The sequence below is a fragment of the Carcharodon carcharias genome, chromosome 35, assembly GCF_017639515.1.
Source record: "Carcharodon carcharias isolate sCarCar2 chromosome 35, sCarCar2.pri, whole genome shotgun sequence".
NCBI classification, from domain to species: Eukaryota; Metazoa; Chordata; class Chondrichthyes; order Lamniformes; family Lamnidae; genus Carcharodon; species Carcharodon carcharias.
The window spans coordinates 5,553,830-5,577,519 of NC_054501.1; the positions used below are offsets into that span (position 1 = coordinate 5,553,830).

General features: G+C 52.4%; 1 protein-coding gene across 1 annotated transcript in view; it reads right to left on the reverse strand.

Annotated features, from left to right (window-relative positions):
* Positions 1 to 23,690, reverse strand: part of LOC121272788 (plexin A3-like) — a 104,632-nt gene that overhangs the window by 26,828 nt on the left and 54,114 nt on the right. The window contains exons 7-8 of the mRNA XM_041179561.1: positions 7,970 to 8,073; positions 6,818 to 6,914 (exon numbers count right to left, since the gene is read on the reverse strand). Of these exons, the coding sequence (XP_041035495.1) occupies positions 6,818 to 6,914; positions 7,970 to 8,073 (201 nt within the window). The remainder of the gene's footprint in view (positions 1 to 6,817; positions 6,915 to 7,969; positions 8,074 to 23,690) is intronic.

A 23,690-nucleotide genomic window follows, 5' to 3' on the forward strand; every position in this document is an offset into this window, starting at 1 on the left:
ACTCCACCCCTATCACCCGCACTCTCTCTCTATCACCCGCACTCCTCCCCTATCACCCGCACTCCTCCCCTATCACCCGCACTCTCTCTCTATCACCCGCACTCCTCCCCTATCACCCGCACTCTCTCTCTATCACCCGCACTCCTCCCCTATCACCCGCACTCCTCCCCTATCGCCCGCACTCCTCCCCTATCACCCACCCTCTCTCTCTATCACCCACACTCCTCCCCTATCACCCGCCCTCTCTCTCTATCACCCGCCCTCTCTCTCTATCACCCGCCCTCTCTCTCTATCACCCGCACTCCTCCCCTATCACCCGCACTCCTCCCCTATCACCCGCACTCCTCCCCTATCACCCGCCCTCTCTCTCTATCACCCGCCCTCTCTCTCTATCACCCGCACTCCTCCCCTATCACCCGCACTCCTCCCCTATCACCCGTACTCCTCCCCTATCACCCGCCCTCTCTCTCTATCACCCGCCCTCTCTCTCTATCACCCGCTCTCTCTCTATCACCCGCCCTCTCTCTCTATCACCCGCCCTCTCTCTCTATCACCCACACTCCTCCCCTATCACCCGCCCTCTCTCTCTATCACCCGCCCTCTCTCTCTATCACCCACACTCCACCCTTATCACCCGCACTCCTTCCCTATCACCCGTCCTCTCTCTCTATCACCCGCCCACTCTCCCTATCACCCGCACTCCTCCCCTATCACCCGCCCTCTCTCTCTATCACCCGTCCTCTCTCTCTATCACCCGCCCACTCTCCCTATCACCCGCACTCCTCCCCTATCACCCGCCCTCTCTCTCTATCACCCGCCCTCTCTCTCTATCACCCGCTCTCTCTCTATCACCCGCCCTCTCTCTCTATCACCCGCCCTCTCTCTCTATCACTCGCACTCCTCCCCTATCACCCGCCCTCTCTCTGTATCACCCGCCCTCTTCCTGTATCACCCGCCCTCTCCCTGTATCACCCGCCCTCTCTCTGTATCACCTGCCCTCTCCCTGTATCACCCGCCCTCTCCCTGTATCACCCGCACTCCTCCCGTATCACCCGCCCTCTCTCTGTATCACCCGCCCTCTCCCTGTATCACCCGCCCTCTCCCTGTATCACCCACCCTCTCCCTGTATCACCATACTCCTCCCGTATCACCCGCACTCCTCCCATATCACCCGCCCTCTCTCGTATCACCCGGACTCCTCCGTATCACCCACCCTCTCTCTGTATCACCCGTCCTCTCCCTGTATCACCCACTCCCTCCCTGTATCACCCACACTCCTCCTGTATCACCCACCCTCTCTCTGTATCACCCACCCTCTCTCCGTATCACCCGCCCTCTCCATGTATCACCCGCACTCCTCCCGTATCACCCGCCCTCTCCCTGTATCACCCACACTCCTCCTGTATCACCCACACTCCTGCTGTATCACCCACACTCCTCCTGTATCACCCACACTCCTCCTGTATCACCCACCCTCTCTCTGTATCACCCGCCCTCTCTCTGTATCACCCGCCCTCTCTCTGTATCACCTGCCCTCTCCTTGTATCACCCACATTCCTCCCGTATCACCCGCCCTCTCCCTGTATCACCCGCCCTCTCCCTGTATCACCCGCACTCCTCCCGTATCACCCGCCCTCTCTCTGTATCACCCACCCTCTCTCTGTATCACCCACCCTCTCTCCGTATCACCCGCCCTCTCCCTGTATCACCCGCACTCCTCCCGTATCACCCGCCCTCTCCCTGTATCATCCACCCTCTCTCCATATCACCCGCCCTCTCCTTGTATCACCCACACTCCTCCCGTATCAGCCACCCTATCTCTGTATCACTTGCCCTCTCTTCATATCACCTGCCCTCTCCTTGTAAAACCCACATTCCTCCCGTATCACCCGCCCTCTCTCTGTATCACCCGCCCTCTCCTTGTATCACCCACATTCCGCCCGTATCACCCGCCCTCTCCCTGTATCACCCGCCCTCTCCCTGTATCACCCACACTGCTCCCGTATCACCCGCCCTCTCTCTGTATCACCCGCCCTCTCCCTGTATCATCCGCCCGCTCCCTGTATCACCCACACTCCTCCCGTATCACCTGCCCTCTCTCTCTATCACCCGCCCTCTCTCTCTATCACCCGCACTCCTCCCGTATCACCCGCCCTCTCCCTGTATCACCCACACTCCTCCTGTATCACCCATACTCCTCCTGTATCACCCACACTCCTCCTGTATCACTCGCCCTCTCTCTGTATCACCCGCCCTCTCTCTGTATCACCCGCCCTCTCTCTGTATCACCCGCCCTCTCCCTGTATCACCCGCACTCCTCCTGTATCACCCGCCCTCTCTCTGTATCACCCGCCCTCTCTCTGTATCACCCGCCCTCTCTCTGTATCACCCGCCCTCTCCCTGTATCACCCGCCCTCTCTCTGTATCACCCGCCCTCTCCCTGTATCACCCGCACTCCTCCTGTATCACCCGCCCTCTCTCTGTATCACCCGCCCTCTCCCTGTATCACCCACCCTCTCTTCATATCACCCGCCCTCTCCATGTATCACCCACATTCCTCCCGTATCACCCGCCCTCTCTCTGTATCACCCGCCCTCTCCTTGTATCACCCACATTCCTCCCGTATCACCCACCCTCTCTCTGTATCACCCGCCCTCTCCCTGTATCACCCACACTCCTCCTGTATCACCCACACTCCTCCTGTATCACCCACACTCCTCCCGTATCACCCACACTCCTCCTGTATCACCCGCCCTCTCTCTCTATCACCCGCCCTCTCTCTCTATCACCCGCACTCCTCCCATATCACCCGCCCTCTCTCTGTATCACCCACACTCCTCCTGTATCACCCACACTCCTCCAGTATCACCCACACTCCTCCTGTATCACCCGCCCTCTCTCTGTATCACCCGCCCTCTCTCTGTATCACCCGCCCTCTCCCTGTATCACCCACACTCCTCCCGTATCAGCTGCCCTCTCTCTGTATCACCCGCCCTCTCCCTGTATCACCCGCCCTCTCCCTGTATTACCCGCCCTCTCCCTGTATCACCCGCCCTCTCCCTGTATCACCTACCCTCTCCCTGTATCACCCGCCCTCTCCCTGTATCACCCGCCCTCTCTCTGTATCACCCACACTCCTCCTGTATCACCCACACTCCTCCAGTATCACCCACACTCCTCCTGTATCACCCGCCCTCTCTCTGTATCACCCGCCCTCTCCCTGTATCACCCGCCCTCTCCATGTATTACCCGCCCTCTCCCTGTATCACCCGCCCTCTCCCTGTATCACCTGCCCTCTCCCTTTATCACCCGCCCTCTCCCTGTATCACCTGCCCTCTCCCTGTATCACCCGCACTCCTCACGTATCACCCACCCTCTCTCCGTTTCACCCACACTCTCCCTGTATCACCCACCCTCTCCCCGTATCACCCACCCTCTCCCCGTATCACCCTCACTCCTCCCGTATCACCCGCCCTCTCCCTGTATCATCCACCCTCTCTCCATATCACCCGCCCTCTCCTTGTATCACCCACACTCCTCCTGTATCACCCACACTCCTGCTGTATCACCCACACTCCTGCTGTATCACCCACACTCCTCCTGTATCACCCACACACCTCCCGTATCACCCGCCCTCTCTCTGTATCACCCGCCCTCTCCTTGTATCACCCACATTCCTCCCGTATCACCCGCCCTCTCTCTGTATCAGCCACACTCCTCCTGTATCACCCACACTCCTCCTGTATCACTCGCCCTCTCTCTGTATCACCCGCCCTCTCTCTGTATCACCCGCCCTCTCCCTGTATCACCCGCCCTCTCCCTGTATCACCCACACTCCTCCCGTATCAGCTGCCCTCTCTCTGTATCACCCGCCCTCTCCCTGTATCACCCGCCCTCTCACTGTATCACCCGCCCTCTCCCTGTATCACCCGCCCTCTCTCTGTATCACCCGCCCTCTCCCTGTATCACCCGCACTCCTCCTGTATCACCCGCCCTCTCTCTGTATCACCCGCCCTCTCCCTGTATCACCCACCCTCTCTTCATATCACCCGCCCTCTCCTTGTATCACCCACATTCCTCCCGTATCACCCGCCCTCTCTCTGTATCACCCGCCCTCTCCTTGTATCACCCACATTCCTCCCGTATCACCCGCCCTCTCTCTGTATCACCCGCCCTCTCCCTGTATCACCCACACTCCTCCTGTATCACCCACACTCCTCCTGTATCACCCACACTCCTCCCGTATCACCCACACTCCTCCTGTATCACCCGCCCTCTCTCTCTATCACCCGCCCTCTCTCTCTATCACCCGCACTCCTCCCGTATCACCCGCCCTCTCTCTGTATCACCCACACTCCTCCTGTATCACCCACACTCCTCCTGTATCACCCGCCCTCTCTCTCTATCACCCGCCCTCTCTCTCTATCACCCGCACTCCTCCCGTATCACCCGCCCTCTCTCTGTATCACCCACACTCCTCCTGTATCACCCACACTCCTCCAGTATCACCCACACTCCTCCTGTATCACCCGCCCTCTCCCTGTATCACCCACACTCCTCCCGTATCAGCTGCCCTCTCTCTGTATCACCCGCCCTCTCCCTGTATCACCCGCCCTCTCCCTGTATTACCCGCCCTCTCCCTGTATCACCCGCCCTCTCCCTGTATCACCTGCCCTCTCCCTGTATCACCCGCCCTCTCCCTGTATCACCCGCCCTCTCCCTGTATCACCCGCACTCCTCCCTTATCACCCGCCCTTTCTCTGTATCACCCGCCCTCTCCCTGTATCACCCGCACTCCTCCCGTATCACCCGCCCTCTCCCTGAATCACCCGCCCTCTCCCTGTATCACCCGCCCTCTCCCTGTATCACCCGCACTCCTCCCGTATCACCCGCCCTCTCCCTGTATCACCCGCCCTCTCCCTGTATCACCCGCACTCCTCACGTATCACCCACCCTCTCTCCGTTTCACCCACACTCTCCCTGTATCACCCACCCTCTCCCCGTATCACCCACCCTCTCCCCGTATCACCCGCACTCCTCCCGTATCACCCGCCCTCTCCCGTATCACCCGCCCTCTCCCCGTATCACGCGCCCTCTCCCCGTATCACGCGCCCTCTCCATGTATCACCCGCCCTCTCTCCGTATCACCCACCCTCTCCCTGTATCACCCGCCCTCTCCCTGTATCACCCGCCCTCTCTCTGTATCACCCGCCCTCTCCCTGTATCACCCGCACTTCTCCCGTATCAGCTGCCCTCTCCCTGTATCACCCACCCTCTCTCCATATCACCCGCCCTCTCCCTGTATCACCCACACACCTCACGTATCACCCATCCTCTCTCCGTATCCCCCGCCCTCTCTCCGTATGCCCCACCCACTCCCCATATCCCCCACATCTCTCCTATCACCCAACCTCTCCCAATATCACCTAATCTATCCACATATCTCACACCCTCTGCCAGCTTCATACATCCTCTCCGCATATCCCATATCCCCATATCACCCACCTTCTCCCTGTATCCCTCAATCCCCACCTTCTCCCCCATCCCTCAACCCTGCCGACTCCCTGTATCCCTCAATCCCACCTTCTCCCCGTATCCCTCAATCCCACCTTCTCCCCCTATCCCTCAATCCCCACCTTCTCCCCGTATCCCTCAATCCCCACCTTCTCCCCGTATCCCTCAATCCCCACCTTCTCCCCGCATCCCTCAATCCCACCTTCTCCCCGCATCCCTCAATCCCACCTTCTGCCCGTATCCCTCAATCCCACCTTCTCCCCGTATCCCTCAACCCCCACCTTCTCCCCGTATCTCTCAATCCCCACCTTCTCCCCGTAAACCTCAATCCCACCTTCTCCCCCTATCCCTCAATCCCCACCTTCTCCCCGTATTCCTCAATCCCCACCTTCTCCCCATATCCCTCAATCCCCACCTTCTCCGCGTATCCCTCAATCCCACCTTCTCCCCGTATCCCTCAATCCCCACCTTCTCCCCGCATCCCTCAATCCCACCTTCTCCCCGTATCCCTCAATCCCCACCTTCTCCCCGTATCCCTCAATCCCCACCTTCTCCCCGTATCCCTCAATCCCCACCTTCTCCCCGTATCCCTCAATCCCCACCTTCTCCCCGCATCCCTCAATCCCACCTTCTGCCCGTATCCCTCAATCCCACCTTCTCCCCGTATCCCTCAATCCCCACCTTCTCCCCGTATCCCTCAATCCCCACCTTCTCCCCGTAAACCTCAATCCCACCTTCTCCCCCTATCCCTCAATCCCCACCTTCTCCCCGTATCCCTCAATCCCACCTTCTCCCCGTATCCCTCAATCCCACCTTCTCCCCCTATCCCTCAATCCCCACCTTCTCCCCGTATCCCTCAATCCCCACCTTCTCCCCGTATCCCTCAATCCCCACCTTCTCCCCGTATCCCTCAATCCCACCTTCTCCCCGTATCCCTCAATCCCACCTTCTCCCCGTATCCCTCAATCCCACCTTCTCCCCGTATCCCTCAATCCCCACCTTCTCCCCGTATCCCTCAATCCCACCTTCTCCACGGATCCCTCAATCCCACCTTCTCCCCGTATCCCTCAATCCCCATCTTCTCCCCGAATCCCTCAATCCCCACCTTCTCCCCGTATCCCTCAATCCCACCTTCTCCCCGTATCCCTCAATCCCACCTTCTCCCCGTATCCCTCAATCCCCACCTTCTCCCCGTATCCCTCAATCCCCACCTTCTGCCCGTATCCCTCAATCCCACCTTCTCCCCGTATCCCTCAATCCCACCTTCTCCCCGTATCTAATTCGGAGACTGTAGGGTACTTACCATAGCGGCTGAGCGAGCGGGTGAAGGTAAAGGAATTTGCGATGTTGTACGCCGATATCTGCTTGGGGACCAGGGCCACTGCTGACCCGTCCGTGACCTGCGCAAGCAATGGACAAATAAACTGATCTGGAGCAATGGATATTCAACCAAGGGGTGCTGCCCAAGTCCCATACCTCTCCAGGGTCTTTCACCACCACTGAATTCCCAAAGCACCTCGTAGCCAATGAAGGAGGTTTTCTTTTGGAGCGTTGTCACTGTTGTAATGTAGGGAACTGCAGCAGCCAATTGGTGCACAGCAAGATCCCACAAACAGAAATGTGATCATGACCCAGATCATCTTGGTTTTTTAAGTGATGTTGGTTGAGGGATACACATTGGACCCAGGAGATTGGGGGGAACTCCCCCCAATAACACCCCCACCCACCACCCATTCACCCCACCCCCCCCCGGCTCTTCTTCCAGTCATGGCTGTCGGATTTTTTACATCCACCGGAGAGGGCAGATCTCTCAGTACTCATCCCTCAGCACTGACCCTCCAACAGTGCGGCGCTCCCTCAGCACTGACCCTCCGACAGTGCGGCGCTCCCTCAGCACTGACACATGGGGAATGTCAGACCTGGCTGGGATCCCCTTGTGCTCTCAGGTAAACAATCACCATCGCCTGCAGTATCTCCACGTGAGTGAAGTGACAAAGTGTTTCCCCTGGTAGTGGAATTACAAAATAAGATAGCCTCCTCCTGTACCTGTGTAACAGCCTCGAGAAGGGGCTGAATGGTCTCCTCCTGTTCCTGTGTAACAGCCTCAAGAAGGGGCTGAATGGCCTCCTCCTGTTCCTGTGTAACAGGCTCGAGAAGGGGCTGAATGGCCTCCTCCTGTTCCTATGTAACAGGCTCTAGAAGGGGCTGAATGGGCCTCCTCCTGTTCCTGTGTAACAGCCTTGAGATGGGGCTGAATGGCCTCCTCCTGTTCCTGTGTAACAGGCTCGAGAGGGGGCTGAATGGTCTCCTCCTGTTCCTGTGTAACAGGCTCGAGAAGGGCTGAATGGCTTCCTCCTGTTCCTGTGTACAGGCTCGAGAAGGGCTGAATGGCCTCCTCCTGTTCCTGTGTAACAGGCTCGAGAAGGGCTGAATGGCCTCCTCTGGTTCTACGCACCTGGTAATGTGACAACGTGTTCAGCCGCTTCCAGTCATACTCGATCTTGGTCGTGACGTCCTCATCCTGGAGGATTAGGCGGGCTCCTCGACTCTGCCTCCACTCTGCTCAAGGGGAAGGAGGGAAATATAAACACTACTGTCAATACCAGGTCCTAATGGAAATGGCATCATCCACCTTTAAAGCCCAGCATGAAACTGCTCCCTCCGGTCACAGCACCGCTCCCTTGTGGCCTGACTTCATGGGCAGCCCTAGATTTAACGTTTGTGTGTGTGTGAGTGTGTGTGATTGTGTGTGTGTGTGTGTGAGTGTGTGTGCGTGTGTGTGTGTGAGTGTGTGTGTGTGAGTGTGTGTGTGAGAGAGTGTATGTGTGTGTGTGTGTGTGTGTGAGTGTGTGTGTGTGTGAGAGAGTGTGTGTGAGTGTGTGTGTGTGTGTGAGTGTGTGTGTGTGAGAGAGTGTGTGTTTGAGTGTGTGTGTGTGTGAGAGAGAGAGAGAGAGAGTGTGTGTGTGTGTGTGTGTGAGTATGTGAATGTTTGATTTCTGTGTGTGAGTGTGTCCGGGTATGAGTGTGTGTATGTGTGTGTGAGTGAATTTGTGTGTCTGTGAGTGAGTGCATGTGTGTGTGAGAGAGAGAGTGAAAGTTTGTGTGTCTATGTGAGAGTGTGTGAGAGCGGGTCTGTGAGTGAGTGTGAGTTTGAGCATGTGTGTGTCTGTGAGTGAGTGAGAGTTTGTGGGTGTCCGTGAGCGAGTGCGAGTTTGTGAGTGTGTCCATGAGTACGTGTGAATTTGTGAGTGTCCGTGAGTTTGTGTGTGTGTGTCTGTGAGTGAGTGTCAGTTGTGTGTGTGTGTCCGTGAGTGAGTATGAGTTTGTGTGTGATGTCTGTGAGTGAGTGTGAGTTTGTGTGTGTGTGTCTGTGAGTGAGCGTCAGTTGTGTGTGTGTGTCCGTGAGTGAGCGTCAGTTGTGTGTGTGTGTCTGTGAGTGAGTGTGAGTTTGTTTGTGATGTCTGTGAGTGTGAGTTTGTGTGTGTGTGTCTGTGAGTGAGCGTCAGTTGTGTGTATGTGTCCGTGAGTGAGTGTGAGTTTGTGTGTGTGTGTCTGTGAGTGAGTGTGAGTTTGTGTGTGTGTCTGTGAGTGAGTGTGTGTTTATGTGCGTGTGTCTGAGTGAGTGTGAGTTTATGTGTGTCCATGAGTGAGTGTGAGTTTGTGTGTGTCCGTGAATGACTGTGTTTCTGTGTGTGTCTGTGAGTTCGTGTGCATGTGTAAGTGTAAGTTTGTGTGTGTATGTGTCCGTGAGTGAGTGTGAATTTGTGTGTGTGTGTCTGTGAGTGAGTGTGAGTTTGTTTGTGTCCGTGAGCGAGTGCGAGTTTGTGTGTGTGTTCATGAGTAAGTGTGAATTTGTGTGTGTCCGTGAGTTTGTGTGTGTCCGTCCGTGATTGAGCGTCAGTTGTGTGTGTGTGTCCGTGAGTGAGTGCGAGTTTGTGTGTGGTGTCTGTGAGTGAGTGTGAGTTTGTGTGTGTGTGTCCGTGAGTGAGTGTGAGTTTGTGTGTGGTGTCCATGAGTGAGTGTGAGTTTGTGTGTGTGTCCGTGAGCGAGTGTGAGTTTGTGTGTGTGTGTGTCCGTGAGCAAGTGCGAGTTTGTGTGCGTGTCCATGAGTAAGTGTGAGTTTGTGTGTGTGAGTCCATGAGTGAGCGTCAGTTTGTGTGTGTGTTTCTTTGAATGAGTGTCTTTGTGTGTGGGGTGAGTGTGAGTTTGTGTATGTGGGTGAGTGTGAGTATGTGTGTGTGGATGAATGTGAGTTTGTGTGTGTGGATGAGTGTGAGTTTGTGTGTGTGGGTGAGTGTGAGTTTGTGCGTGTGGGTGAGTGTGAGTTTGTGTATGTGGGTGAGTGTGAGTATGTGTGTGTGGATGAATGTGAGTTTGTGTGTGCATGTGGGTGAGTGTGAGTTTGTGCGTGTGGGTGAGTGTGAGTTTGTGCGTTTGGGTGAGTGTGAGTTTGTGCGTTTGGGTGAGTGTGAGTTTGTGTATGTGGGTGAGTGTGAGTATGTGTGTGTGGATGAATGTGAGTTTGTGTGTGTGGATGAGTGTGAGTTTGTGTGTGCAGGTGAGTGTGAGTTTGTGTGTGGGTGAGTGTGAGTTTGTGTATGTGGGTGAGTGTGAGTATGTGTGTGTGGATGAATGTGAGTTTGTGTGTGCATGTGGGTGAGTGTGAGTTTGTGTGTGTGGGTGAGCGTGAGTTTGTGCGTGTGGGTGAGTGTGAGTTTGTGCGTGTGGGTGAGTGTGAGTTTGTGCGTGTGGGTGAGTGTGAGTTTGTGTGTGTGAGTGAATTTGTGTATGTGGGTGAGTGTGAGTTTGTGTGTGCATGTGGGTGAGCGTGAGTTTGTGCATGTGTGGGTGAGTGTGAGTTTGTGTGTGTGTGTGTCTATGAATGAGTGTGAGTTTGTTTGTGTGCGTGAGTGTCAGTTTGTGCGTGTGGGTGAGTGTGAGTTTCTGTATGTGGGTGTGTGTGAGTTTGTGTGTGGGTGAGTGAGAGTTTGTGTATCTGGGTGCGTGTGAGTTTGTGCGTGTGAGTTTATGTGTGTGGAGAGTGTGCGTTTGTGTGTGTGGGTGTGCGTGAGTTTATGTGGGTGTGTGTGAGTTTGTGTGAGTGTGCGTGAGATTGTGTGGGTGAGTGTGAGTTTGTGTGTGTGGGTGAGTGTGAGTTTGTGTGTGTGGGTGAGTGTGAGTTTCTGTGAGTGTGTGTGAGTTTCTGTGAGTGTGCGAGAGTTTGTGTGGGTGAGTGTGAGTTTGTGTGTGTGTGTCTATGAGTGAGTGTGAGTTTGTGTGTGTGAGTGTCTATGAATGAGTGTGAGTTTGTATGTGTGGGTGAGTGTGAGTTTGTGTGTGTGGGTGAGTGTGAGTTTGTGCGTGTGTGGGTGAGTGTGAGTTTGTGCGTGTGTGGGTGAGTGTGAGTTTGTGTGTGCGTGTGGTTGAGCGTGAGTTTGTGTGTGCATGTGGGTGAGTGTGAGTTTGTGCATGTGTGGGTGAGTGTGAGTTTGTGTGTGTGTGGGTGAGTGTGAGTTTGTGTGTGTGGGTGAGTGTGAGTTTGTGTGTGGGGGTGAGTGTGAGTTTGTGTGTGTGTGTCCGTGAGTGAGTGTGAGTTTGTGTGTGGTGTCCATGAGTGAGTGTGAGTTTGTGTGTGTGTCCGTGAGCGAATGTGAGTTTGTGTGTGTGTGTGTCCGTGAGCAAGTGCGAGTTTGTGTGCGTGTCCATGAGTAAGTGTGAGTTTGTGTGTGTGAGTCCATGAGTGAGCGTCAGTTTGTGTGTGTGTTTCTTTGAATGAGTGTCTTTGTGTGTGGGGTGAGTGTGAGTTTGTGTATGTGGGTGAGTGTGAGTATGTGTGTGTGGATGAATGTGAGTTTGTGTGTGTGGATGAGTGTGAGTTTGTGTGTGTGGGTGAGTGTGAGTTTGTGTGTGTGGGTGAGTGTGAGTTTGTGCGTGTGGGTGAGTGTGAGTTTGTGCGTGTGGGTGAGTGTGAGTTTGTGTGTGAGGGTGAGTGTGAGTTTGTGTGTGGGTGAGTGTGAGTTTGTGTATGTGGGTGAGTGTGAGTATGTGTGTGTGGATGAATGTGAGTTTGTGTGTGCATGTGGGTGAGTGTGAGTTTGTGCGTGTGGGTGAGTGTGAGTTTGTGCGTTTGGGTGAGTGTGAGTTTGTGCGTTTGGGTGAGTGTGAGTTTGTGTATGTGGGTGAGTGTGAGTATGTGTGTGTGGATGAATGTGAGTTTGTGTGTGTGGATGAGTGTGAGTTTGTGTGTGCGGGTGAGTGTGAGTTTGTGTGTGTGGGTGAGTGTGAGTTTGTGTATGTGGGTGAGTGTGAGTATGTGTGTGTGGATGAATGTGAGTTTGTGTGTGCATGTGGGTGAGTGTGAGTTTGTGTGTGTGGGTGAGTGTGAGTTTGTGCGTGTGGGTGAGTGTGAGTTTGTGCGTGTGGGTGAGTGTGAGTTTGTGCGTGTGGGTGAGTGTGAGTTTGTGTGTGTGAGTGAATTTGTGTATGTGGGTGAGTGTGAGTTTGTGTGTGCATGTGGGTGAGCGTGAGTTTGTGCATGTGTGGGTGAGTGTGAGTTTGTGTGTGTGTGTGTCTATGAATGAGTGTGAGTTTGTTTGTGTGCGTGAGTGTCAGTTTGTGCGTGTGGGTGAGTGTGAGTTTCTGTATGTGGGTGTGTGTGAGTTTGTGTGTGGGTGAGTGAGAGTTTGTGTATCTGGGTGCGTGTGAGTTTGTGCGTGTGAGTTTATGTGTGTGGAGAGTGTGCGTTTGTGTGTGTGGGTGTGCGTGAGTTTGTGTGGGTGTGTGTGAGTTTGTGTGAGTGTGCGTGAGATTGTGTGGGTGAGTGTGAGTTTGTGTGTGTGGGTGAGTGTGAGTTTGTGTGTGTGGGTGAGTGTGAGTTTCTGTGAGTGTGTGTGAGTTTCTGTGAGTGTGCGAGAGTTTGTGTGGGTGAGTGTGAGTTTGTGTGTGTGTGTCTATGAGTGAGTGTGAGTTTGTGTGTGTGAGTGTCTATGAATGAGTGTGAGTTTGTATGTGTGGGTGAGTGTGAGTTTGTGTGTGTGGGTGAGTGTGAGTTTGTGCGTGTGTGGGTGAGTGTGAGTTTGTGCGTGTGTGGGTGAGCCTGAGTTTGTGTGTGGGTGAGTGTGAGTTTGTGTGTGCGTGTGGTTGAGCGTGAGTTTGTGTGTGCATGTGGGTGAGTGTGAGTTTGTGCATGTGTGGGTGAGTGTGAGTTTGTGTGTGTGTGGGTGAGTGTGAGTTTGTGTGTGTGGGTGAGTGTGAGTTTGTGTGTGGGGGTGAGTGTGAGTTTGTGTGTGTGTGTCCGTGAGTGAGTGTGAGTTTGTGTGTGGTGTCCATGAGTGAGTGTGAGTTTGTGTGTGTGTCCGTGAGCGAGTGTGAGTTTGTGTGTGTGTGTGTCCGTGAGCAAGTGCGAGTTTGTGTGCGTGTCCATGAGTAAGTGTGAGTTTGTGTGTGTGAGTCCATGAGTGAGCGTCAGTTTGTGTGTGTGTTTCTTTGAATGAGTGTCTTTGTGTGTGGGGTGAGTGTGAGTTTGTGTATGTGGGTGAGTGTGAGTATGTGTGTGTGGATGAATGTGAGTTTGTGTGTGTGGATGAGTGTGAGTTTGTGTGTTTGGGTGAGTGTGAGTTTGTGTGTGTGGGTGAGTGTGAGTTTGTGCGTGTGGGTGAGTGTGAGTTTGTGCGTGTGGGTGAGTGTGAGTTTGTGTGTGAGGGTGAGTGTGAGTTTGTGTGTGGGTGAGTGTGAGTTTGTGTATGTGGGTGAGTGTGAGTATGTGTGTGTGGATGAATGTGAGTTTGTGTGTGCATGTGGGTGAGTGTGAGTTTGTGCGTGTGGGTGAGTGTGAGTTTGTGCGTTTGGGTGAGTGTGAGTTTGTGCGTTTGGGTGAGTGTGAGTTTGTGTATGTGGGTGAGTGTGAGTATGTGTGTGTGGATGAATGTGAGTTTGTGTGTGTGGATGAGTGTGAGTTTGTGTGTGCGGGTGAGTGTGAGTTTGTGTGTGTGGGTGAGTGTGAGTTTGTGTATGTGGGTGAGTGTGAGTATGTGTGTGTGGATGAATGTGAGTTTGTGTGTGCATGTGGGTGAGTGTGAGTTTGTGTGTGTGGGTGAGTGTGAGTTTGTGCGTGTGGGTGAGTGTGAGTTTGTGCGTGTGGGTGAGTGTGAGTTTGTGCGTGTGGGTGAGTGTGAGTTTGTGTGTGTGAGTGAATTTGTGTATGTGGGTGAGTGTGAGTTTGTGTGTGCATGTGGGTGAGCGTGAGTTTGTGCATGTGTGGGTGAGTGTGAGTTTGTGTGTGTGTGTGTCTATGAATGAGTGTGAGTTTGTTTGTGTGCGTGAGTGTCAGTTTGTGCGTGTGGGTGAGTGTGAGTTTCTGTATGTGGGTGTGTGTGAGTTTGTGTGTGGGTGAGTGAGAGTTTGTGTATCTGGGTGCGTGTGAGTTTGTGCGTGTGAGTTTATGTGTGTGGAGAGTGTGCGTTTGTGTGTGTGGGTGTGCGTGAGTTTGTGTTGGGTGTGTGTGAGTTTGTGTGAGTGTGCGTGAGATTGTGTGGGTGAGTGTGAGTTTGTGTGTGTGGGTGAGTGTGAGTTTGTGTGTGTGGGTGAGTGTGAGTTTCTGTGTGTGTGAGTTTCTGTGAGTGTGCGAGAGTTTGTGTGGGTGAGTGTGAGTTTGTGTGTGCGTGTCTATGAGTGAGTGTGAGTTTGTGTGTGTGAGTGTCTATGAATGAGTGTGAGTTTGTATGTGTGGGTGAGTGTGAGTTTGTGTGTGTGGGTGAGTGTGAGTTTGTGCGTGTGTGGGTGAGTGTGAGTTTGTGCGTGTGTGGGTGAGCCTGAGTTTGTGTGTGGGTGAGTGTGAGTTTGTCTGTGCATGTGGGTGAGTGTGAGTTTGTGTGTGCGTGTGGTTGAGCGTGAGTTTGTGTGTGCATGTGGGTGAGTGTGAGTTTGTGCATGTGTGGGTGAGTGTGAGTTTGTGTGTGTGTGGGTGAGTGTGAGTTTGTGTGTGTGGGTGAGTGTGAGTTTGTGTGTGGGGGTGAGTGTGAGTTTGTGTGTGTGTGTGGGTGAGTGTGAGTTTGTGCATTTGGGTGAGTGTGAGTTTGTGTGTGTGTGGGTGAGTGTGAGTTTGTGTGTGTGTGGGTGAGTGTGAGTTTGTGTGTTTGGGTGAGTGTGAGTTTGTGTGTGTTTGGTTGAGTGTGAGTTTGTGTGTGCGTGGGTGAGTGTGAGTTTGTGTATCTGGGTGCGTGTGAGTTTGTGTGAGTTTGTGCGCGTGAGTTTATGTGTGTGGGTGAGTGTGTGTTTGTGTGTGTGGGTGTGCGTGAGTTTGTATGTGTGGGTGAGTATGAGTTTGTGCGTGCGGGTGAGTGTGAGTTTCTGTATGTGGGTGTGTGTGAGTTTGTGTGTGGGTGAGTGTGAGTTTGTGTATCTGGGTGCGTGTGAGTTTATGTGTGTGGGTGCGTGTGAGTTTGTACGTGCGGGTGAGTGTGTGTTTGTGTGTCTGAATGAGTGCGAGTTTGAGTGTGTGGGTGAGTATGAGTTTGTGTGTGTGTCTATGAATGTGTGTGAGTTTGTGTGTGTGGGTGAGTATGAGTTCGTGTGTGTAGGTGAGTGTGAGTTTGTGTGTGGCGGTTGAGTGTGTGTTTGTGTATGTGGGTGAGTGTGAGTTTGTGCGAGTGGGTGAGTGTGAGTTTGTGCGTGTGGGCGAGTGTGAGTTTGTGCGTGTGGGTGGGTGTGAGTTTCTGTATGTAGGTGAGTGTGAGTTTGTGTATCTCGGTGTGTGTGAGTTTGTGCGTGTGAGTTTGTGTGTGTGGGTGAGTGTGAGTTTGTGAGTGTGCGTGAGTTTCTGTGTGTGTGCGTGAGTTTCTGTGGTTAAGTGTGAGTTTGTGTGTGTGGGTGAGTGTGAGTTTGTGTGTGTGTGTGTGTCTCTATGAATGAGTGTGAGTTTGTGTGTGTGTGTCTATGAATGAGTGTGAATTTGTATGTGTGGGTGAGTGTGAGTTTGTGCGTGTGGGTGAGCGTGATTTTGTGTGTGTGTGGGTGATCCTGAGTTTGTGTGTGGATGAGTGTGAGTTTGTGTGTGCGTGTGGGTGAGTGTGAGATTGTGTGTGCGTGGGTGAGCCTGAGTTTGTGTGTGGATGAGTGTGAGTTTGTGTGTGCATGTGGGTGAGTGTGAGTTTGTGTGTGCATGTGGTTGAGCATGAGTTTGTGTGTGCATGTGGGTGAGTGTGAGTTTGTGCGAGTGTGGGTGAGTGTGAGTTTGTGTGTGTGTGGGTGAGTGTGAGTTTGTGTATCTGGGTGCGTGTGAGTTTGTGTGAGTTTGTGCATGTGAGTTTATGTGTGTGGGTGAGTGTGAGTTTGTGCGTGTGGGTGAGTGTGAGTTTGTGTGTGTGGGTGCGTGTGAGTTTGTGCGTGTGGGTGAGTGTGAGTTTGTGCGTGTGGGTGAGTGTGAGTTTGTGTGTGTGTGGGTGAGTGTGAGTTTGTGCGTGTGGGTGAGTGTGAGTTTGTGCGGGTGGGTGAGTGTGAGTTTGTGTGTGGGGGTTGAGTGTGAGTTTGTGTATGTGGGTGCGTGTGAGTTTGTGTGTGTGGGTGATTGTCAGTTTGTGCGTGTGGGTGAGTGTGAGTTTGTGCGTGTGGGTGAGTGTGAGTTTGTGCGTGTGGGTGAGTGTGAGTTTGTGTGTGTGGGTGAGTGTGAGTTTGTGCGTGTGGGTGATTGTCAGTTTGTGTGTGTGGGTGAGTGTGAGTTTGTGCGTGTGGGTGAGTGTGAGTTTGTGCATGTGGGTGATTGTCAGTTTGTGCGTGTGGGTGAGTGTGAGTTTGTGCGTGTGGGTGAGTGTGAGTTTGTGCGTGTGGGTGAGTGTGAGTTTGTGTGTGTATGTCTATGAATGAGTGTCAGTTTGTGTGTGTGGGTGAGTGTGAGTTTCTGTATGTGGGTGTGTGTGAGTTTCTGTATGTGGGTGGGTGAGTTTGTGCGTGTGGGTGAGTGTGAGTTTGTGTATGTGGGTGAGTGTGAGTTTGTGTGTGTGAGTGAGTGTGAGTCTGTGTGTGTGTGGGTGGGTGTGAGTTTGTGTGTGTGTGTGAGTGTGAATTTGTGTGTGGGTGAGTGTGAGTTTGTGCGTGTGGGTGAGTGTGAGTTTGTGTGTGTGGGTGAGTGTGAGTTTGTGCGTGTGGGTGAGTGTGAGTTTCTGTATGTGGGTGTGTGTGAGTTTGAGTGTGAGTTTGTGTATCTGGGTGCGTGTGAGTTTGTGTGAGTTTGTGCGTGTGAGTTTATGTGTGTGGGTGAGTGTGCGTTTGTGTGTGTGAGTGTGCGTGAGCTTGTGTGTTTGGGTGAGTGTGAGTTTGTGTGTTTGGGTGAGTGTGAGTTTGTGTGTGTATGGCTGAGTGTGAGTTTGTGTGTGCGTGGGTGAGTGAGAGTTTGTGTATCTGGGTGCGTGTGAGTTTGTGTGAGTTTGTGCGTGTGAGTTTATGTGTGTGGGTGAGTGTGAGTTTGTGCGTGTGGGTGAGTGTGAGTTTGTGCGGGTGGGTGAGTGTGAGTTTGTGTGTGGGGGTTGAGTGTGAGTTTGTGTATGTGGGTGCGTGTGAGTTTGTGTGTGTGGGTGATTGTCAGTTTGTGCGTGTGGGTGAGTGTGAGTTTGTGCGTGTGGGTGAGTGTGAGTTTGTGCGTGTGGGTGAGTGTGAGTTTGTGTGTGTGGGTGAGTGTGAGTTTGTGTGTGTGGGTGAGTGTGAGTTTGTGCGTGTGGGTGATTGTCAGTTTGTGTGTGTGGGTGAGTGTGAGTTTGTGCGTGTGGGTGAGTGTGAGTTTGTGCATGTGGGTGATTGTCAGTTTGTGCGTGTGGGTGAGTGTGAGTTTGTGCGTGTGGGTGAGTGTGAGTTTGTGCGTGTGGGTGAGTGTGAGTTTGTGTGTGTATGTCTATGTATGAGTGTCAGTTTGTGTGTGTGGGTGAGTGTGAGTTTCTGTATGTGGGTGTGTGTGAGTTTCTGTATGTGGGTGGGTGAGTTTGTGCGTGTGGGTGAGTGTGAGTTTGTGTATGTGGGTGAGTGTGAGTTTGTGTGTGTGAGTGAGTGTGAGTCTGTGTGTGTGTGGGTGGGTGTGAGTTTGTGTGTGTGTGTGAGTGTGAATTTGTGTGTGGGTGAGTGTGAGTTTGTGCGTGTGGGTGAGTGTGAGTTTGTGTGTGTGGGTGAGTGTGAGTTTGTGCGTGTGGGTGAGTGTGAGTTTCTGTATGTGGGTGTGTGTGAGTTTGTGTGTGGGTGAGTGTGAGTTTGTGTATCTGGGTGCGTGTGAGTTTGTGCGTGCAGGTGAGTATGAGTTCGTGTGTGTAGGTGAGTGTGAGTTTGTGTGTGGCGGTTGAGTGTGTGTTTGTGTATGTGGGTGAGTGTGAGTTTGTGCATGTGGGTGGGTGTGAGTTTCTGTATGTAGGTGAGTGTGAGTTTGTGTATCTCAGTGCGTGTGCGTTTGTGTGTGTGGGTGTGCGTGAGTTTGTGTGTGTGGGTGAGTGTGAGTTTGTGTGTGTGGGTGTGTGTGAGTTTGTGAGTGTTCGTGAGTTTCTGTGTGTGTGCGTGAGTTTCTGTGGTTAAGTGTGAGTTTGTGTGTGTGGGTGAGTGTGAGTTTGTGTGTGTGTGTGTGTGTCTATGAATGAGTGTGAGTTTGTGTGTGTGTGTCTATGAATGAGTGTGAATTTGTATGTGTGGGTGAGTGTGAGTTTGTGTGTGTGGGGGTGAGTGTGAGATTGTGCATGTGGGTGAGTGTGAGTTTGTGCGTGTGGGTGAGCGTGAGTTTTTGTGTGTGTGGGTGAGTGTGAGTTTGTGCGTGTGTGGGTGAGTGTGAGTTTGTGCGTGTGTGGGTGAGCCTGAGTTTGTGTGTGGATGAGTGTGAGTTTGTGTGTGCGTGTGGGTGAGTGTGAGTTTGTGTGTGCATGTGGTTGAGCGTGAGTTTGTGTGTGCATGTGGGTGAGTGTGAGTTTGTGCGAGTGTGGGTGAGTGTGAGTTTGTGTATCTGGGTGCATGTGAGTTTGTGTGAGTTTGTGCATGTGAGTTTATGTGTGTGGGTGAGTGTGAGTTTGTGCATGTGGGTGAGTGTGAGTTTGTGTGTGTATGTCTATGAATGAGTGTGAGTTTGTGCGTGTGGGTGAGTGTGAGTTCGTGTGTGGTGGTTGAGTGTGAGTTTGTGTATGTGGGTGCGTGTGAGTTTATGCGTGTGGGTGAGTGTGAGTTCGTGTGTGGCGGTTGAGTGTGAGTTTGTGTATGTGGGTGCGTGTGAGTTTGTGCGTGTGGGTGAGTGTGAGTTTCTGTATGTGGGTGTGTGTGAGTTTGTGTGTGGGTGAGTGTGAGTTTGTGTATCTGGGTGCGTGTGAGTTTGTGTGAGTTTGTGCGTGTGAGTTTATGTGTGTGGGTGAGTGTGCTTTTGTGTGTGTGGGTGTGCGTGAGTTTGTGTGGGTGTGTGTGAGTTTGTGTGAATGTGCGTGAGTTTGTGTGGGTGAGTGCGAGTTTGTGTGTGTGGGTGAGTGTGAGTTTGTGTGTGGGTGAGTGTGAGTTTGTGTGTGTGGGTGAGTGTGTGTTTGTGTATGTGGGTGAGTGTGAGTTTGTGTGAGTGTGCGTGAGTTTGTGTGAGTTTGTGTGGGTGAGTGTGAGTTTGTGTGTGTGGGTGAGTGTGAGTTTGTGTGTGTGTGTGTGTCTATGAATGAGTGTGAGTTTGTGTGTGTGTATGAATGAGTGTGAGTTTGTGTGTGTGGGTGAGCATGTGTTTGTGCATGTGGGTGAGTGTGAGTTTGTGTGTGTGGGGGTGAGTGTGAGATTGTGCATGTGGGTGAGTGTGAGTTTGTGCGTGTGTGGGTGAGCCTGAGTTTGTGTGTGTGGGTGAGTGTGAGTTTGTGTGTGCGCGTGGGAGAGTGTGAGTTTGTGCGCGTGTGGGTGAGTGTGTGTTTGTGTGCGTGTGGGTGAGTGTGAGTTTGTGCGCATGTGGGTGAGTGTGAGTTTGTGTGTGTGGGTGAATGTGAGTTTGTTTGTGTGTGTGTGTCTATGAATGAGTGTGAGTTTGTGTGTGTGGGTGAGTGTGAGTTTGTGTGTGGCGGTTGAGTGTGTATTTGTGTATGTGGGTGAGTGTGAGTTTGTGCGAGTGGGTGAGTGTGAGTTTGTGCGTGTGGGCGAGTGTGAGTTTGTGCGTGTGGGTGGGTGTGAGTTTCTGTATGTAGGTGAGTGTGAGTTTGTGTATCTCGGTGTGTGTGAGTTTGTGCGTGTGAGTTTGTGTGTGTGGGTGAGTGTGAGTTTGTGAGTGTGCGTGAGTTTCTGTGTGTGTGCGTGAGTTTCTGTGGTTAAGTGTGAGTTTGTGTGTGTGGGTGAGTGTGAGTTTGTGTGTGTGTGTGTGTCTCTATGAATGAGTGTGAGTTTGTGTGTGTGTGTCTATGAATGAGTGTGAATTTGTATGTGTGGGTGAGTGTGAGTTTGTGCGTGTGGGTGAGCGTGATTTTGTGTGTGTGTGGGTGATCCTGAGTTTGTGTGTGGATGAGTGTGAGTTTGTGTGTGCGTGTGGGTGAGTGTGAGATTGTGTGTGCGTGGGTGAGCCTGAGTTTGTGTGTGGATGAGTGTGAGTTTGTGTGTGCATGTGGGTGAGTGTGAGTTTGTGTGTGCATGTGGTTGAGCATGAGTTTGTGTGTGCATGTGGGTGAGTGTGAGTTTGTGCGAGTGTGGGTGAGTGTGAGTTTGTGTGTGTGTGGGTGAGTGTGAGTTTGTGTATCTGGGTGCGTGTGAGTTTGTGTGAGTTTGTGCATGTGAGTTTATGTGTGTGGGTGAGTGTGAGTTTGTGCGTGTGGGTGAGTGTGAGTTTGTGTGTGTGGGTGCGTGTGAGTTTGTGCGTGTGGGTGAGTGTGAGTTTGTGCGTGTGGGTGAGTGTGAGTTTGTGTGTGTGTGGGTGAGTGTGAGTTTGTGCGTGTGGGTGAGTGTGAGTTTGTGCGGGTGGGTGAGTGTGAGTTTGTGTGTGGGGGTTGAGTGTGAGTTTGTGTATGTGGGTGCGTGTGAGTTTGTGTGTGTGGGTGATTGTCAGTTTGTGCGTGTGGGTGAGTGTGAGTTTGTGCGTGTGGGTGAGTGTGAGTTTGTGCGTGTGGGTGAGTGTGAGTTTGTGTGTGTGGGTGAGTGTGAGTTTGTGCGTGTGGGTGATTGTCAGTTTGTGTGTGTGGGTGAGTGTGAGTTTGTGCGTGTGGGTGAGTGTGAGTTTGTGCATGTGGGTGATTGTCAGTTTGTGCGTGTGGGTGAGTGTGAGTTTGTGCGTGTGGGTGAGTGTGAGTTTGTGCGTGTGGGTGAGTGTGAGTTTGTGTGTGTATGTCTATGAATGAGTGTCAGTTTGTGTGTGTGGGTGAGTGTGAGTTTCTGTATGTGGGTGTGTGTGAGTTTCTGTATGTGGGTGGGTGAGTTTGTGCGTGTGGGTGAGTGTGAGTTTGTGTATGTGGGTGAGTGTGAGTTTGTGTGTGTGAGTGAGTGTGAGTCTGTGTGTGTGTGGGTGGGTGTGAGTTTGTGTGTGTGTGTGAGTGTGAATTTGTGTGTGGGTGAGTGTGAGTTTGTGCGTGTGGGTGAGTGTGAGTTTGTGTGTGTGGGTGAGTGTGAGTTTGTGCGTGTGGGTGAGTGTGAGTTTCTGTATGTGGGTGTGTGTGAGTTTGAGTGTGAGTTTGTGTATCTGGGTGCGTGTGAGTTTGTGTGAGTTTGTGCGTGTGAGTTTATGTGTGTGGGTGAGTGTGCGTTTGTGTGTGTGAGTGTGCGTGAGCTTGTGTGTTTGGGTGAGTGTGAGTTTGTGTGTTTGGGTGAGTGTGAGTTTGTGTGTGTATGGCTGAGTGTGAGTTTGTGTGTGCGTGGGTGAGTGAGAGTTTGTGTATCTGGGTGCGTGTGAGTTTGTGTGAGTTTGTGCGTGTGAGTTTATGTGTGTGGGTGAGTGTGAGTTTGTGCGTGTGGGTGAGTGTGAGTTTGTGCGGGTGGGTGAGTGTGAGTTTGTGTGTGGGGGTTGAGTGTGAGTTTGTGTATGTGGGTGCGTGTGAGTTTGTGTGTGTGGGTGATTGTCAGTTTGTGCGTGTGGGTGAGTGTGAGTTTGTGCGTGTGGGTGAGTGTGAGTTTGTGCGTGTGGGTGAGTGTGAGTTTGTGTGTGTGGGTGAGTGTGAGTTTGTGTGTGTGGGTGAGTGTGAGTTTGTGCGTGTGGGTGATTGTCAGTTTGTGTGTGTGGGTGAGTGTGAGTTTGTGCGTGTGGGTGAGTGTGAGTTTGTGCATGTGGGTGATTGTCAGTTTGTGCGTGTGGGTGAGTGTGAGTTTGTGCGTGTGGGTGAGTGTGAGTTTGTGCGTGTGGGTGAGTGTGAGTTTGTGTGTGTATGTCTATGAATGAGTGTCAGGTTGTGTGTGTGGGTGAGTGTGAGTTTCTGTATGTGGGTGTGTGTGAGTTTCTGTATGTGGGTGGGTGAGTTTGTGCGTGTGGGTGAGTGTGAGTTTGTGTATGTGGGTGAGTGTGAGTTTGTGTGTGTGAGTGAGTGTGAGTCTGTGTGTGTGTGGGTGGGTGTGAGTTTGTGTGTGTGTGTGAGTGTGAATTTGTGTGTGGGTGAGTGTGAGTTTGTGCGTGTGGGTGAGTGTGAGTTTGTGTGTGTGGGTGAGTGTGAGTTTGTGCGTGTGGGTGAGTGTGAGTTTCTGTATGTGGGTGTGTGTGAGTTTGTGTGTGGGTGAGTGTGAGTTTGTGTATCTGGGTGCGTGTGAGTTTGTGCGTGCGGGTGAGTATGAGTTCGTGTGTGTAGGTGAGTGTGAGTTTGTGTGTGGCGGTTGAGTGTGTGTTTGTGTATGTGGGTGAGTGTGAGTTTGTGCATGTGGGTGGGTGTGAGTTTCTGTATGTAGGTGAGTGTGAGTTTGTGTATCTCAGTGCGTGTGCGTTTGTGTGTGTGGGTGTGCGTGAGTTTGTGTGTGTGGGTGAGTGTGAGTTTGTGTGTGTGGGTGTGTGTGAGTTTGTGAGTGTTCGTGAGTTTCTGTGTGTGTGCGTGAGTTTCTGTGGTTAAGTGTGAGTTTGTGTGTGTGGGTGAGTGTGAGTTTGTGTGTGTGTGTGTGTGTCTATGAATGAGTGTGAGTTTGTGTGTGTGTGTCTATGAATGAGTGTGAATTTGTATGTGTGGGTGAGTGTGAGTTTGTGTGTGTGGGGGTGAGTGTGAGATTGTGCATGTGGGTGAGTGTGAGTTTGTGCGTGTGGGTGAGCGTGAGTTTTTGTGTGTGTGGGTGAGTGTGAGTTTGTGCGTGTGTGGGTGAGTGTGAGTTTGTGCGTGTGTGGGTGAGCCTGAGTTTGTGTGTGGATGAGTGTGAGTTTGTGTGTGCGTGTGGGTGAGTGTGAGTTTGTGTGTGCATGTGGTTGAGCGTGAGTTTGTGTGTGCATGTGGGTGAGTGTGAGTTTGTGCGAGTGTGGGTGAGTGTGAGTTTGTGTATCTGGGTGCATGTGAGTTTGTGTGAGTTTGTGCATGTGAGTTTATGTGTGTGGGTGAGTGTGAGTTTGTGCATGTGGGTGAGTGTGAGTTTGTGTGTGTATGTCTATGAATGAGTGTGAGTTTGTGCGTGTGGGTGAGTGTGAGTTCGTGTGTGGTGGTTGAGTGTGAGTTTGTGTATGTGGGTGCGTGTGAGTTTATGCGTGTGGGTGAGTGTGAGTTCGTGTGTGGCGGTTGAGTGTGAGTTTGTGTATGTGGGTGCGTGTGAGTTTGTGCGTGTGGGTGAGTGTGAGTTTCTGTATGTGGGTGTGTGTGAGTTTGTGTGTGGGTGAGTGTGAGTTTGTGTATCTGGGTGCGTGTGAGTTTGTGTGAGTTTGTGCGTGTGAGTTTATGTGTGTGGGTGAGTGTGCTTTTGTGTGTGTGGGTGTGCGTGAGTTTGTGTGGGTGTGTGTGAGTTTGTGTGAATGTGCGTGAGTTTGTGTGGGTGAGTGCGAGTTTGTGTGTGTGGGTGAGTGTGAGTTTGTGTGTGGGTGAGTGTGAGTTTGTGTGTGTGGGTGAGTGTGTGTTTGTGTATGTGGGTGAGTGTGAGTTTGTGTGAGTGTGCGTGAGTTTGTGTGAGTTTGTGTGGGTGAGTGTGAGTTTGTGTGTGTGGGTGAGTGTGAGTTTGTGTGTGTGTGTGTGTCTATGAATGAGTGTGAGTTTGTGTGTGTGTATGAATGAGTGTGAGTTTGTGTGTGTGGGTGAGCATGTGTTTGTGCATGTGGGTGAGTGTGAGTTTGT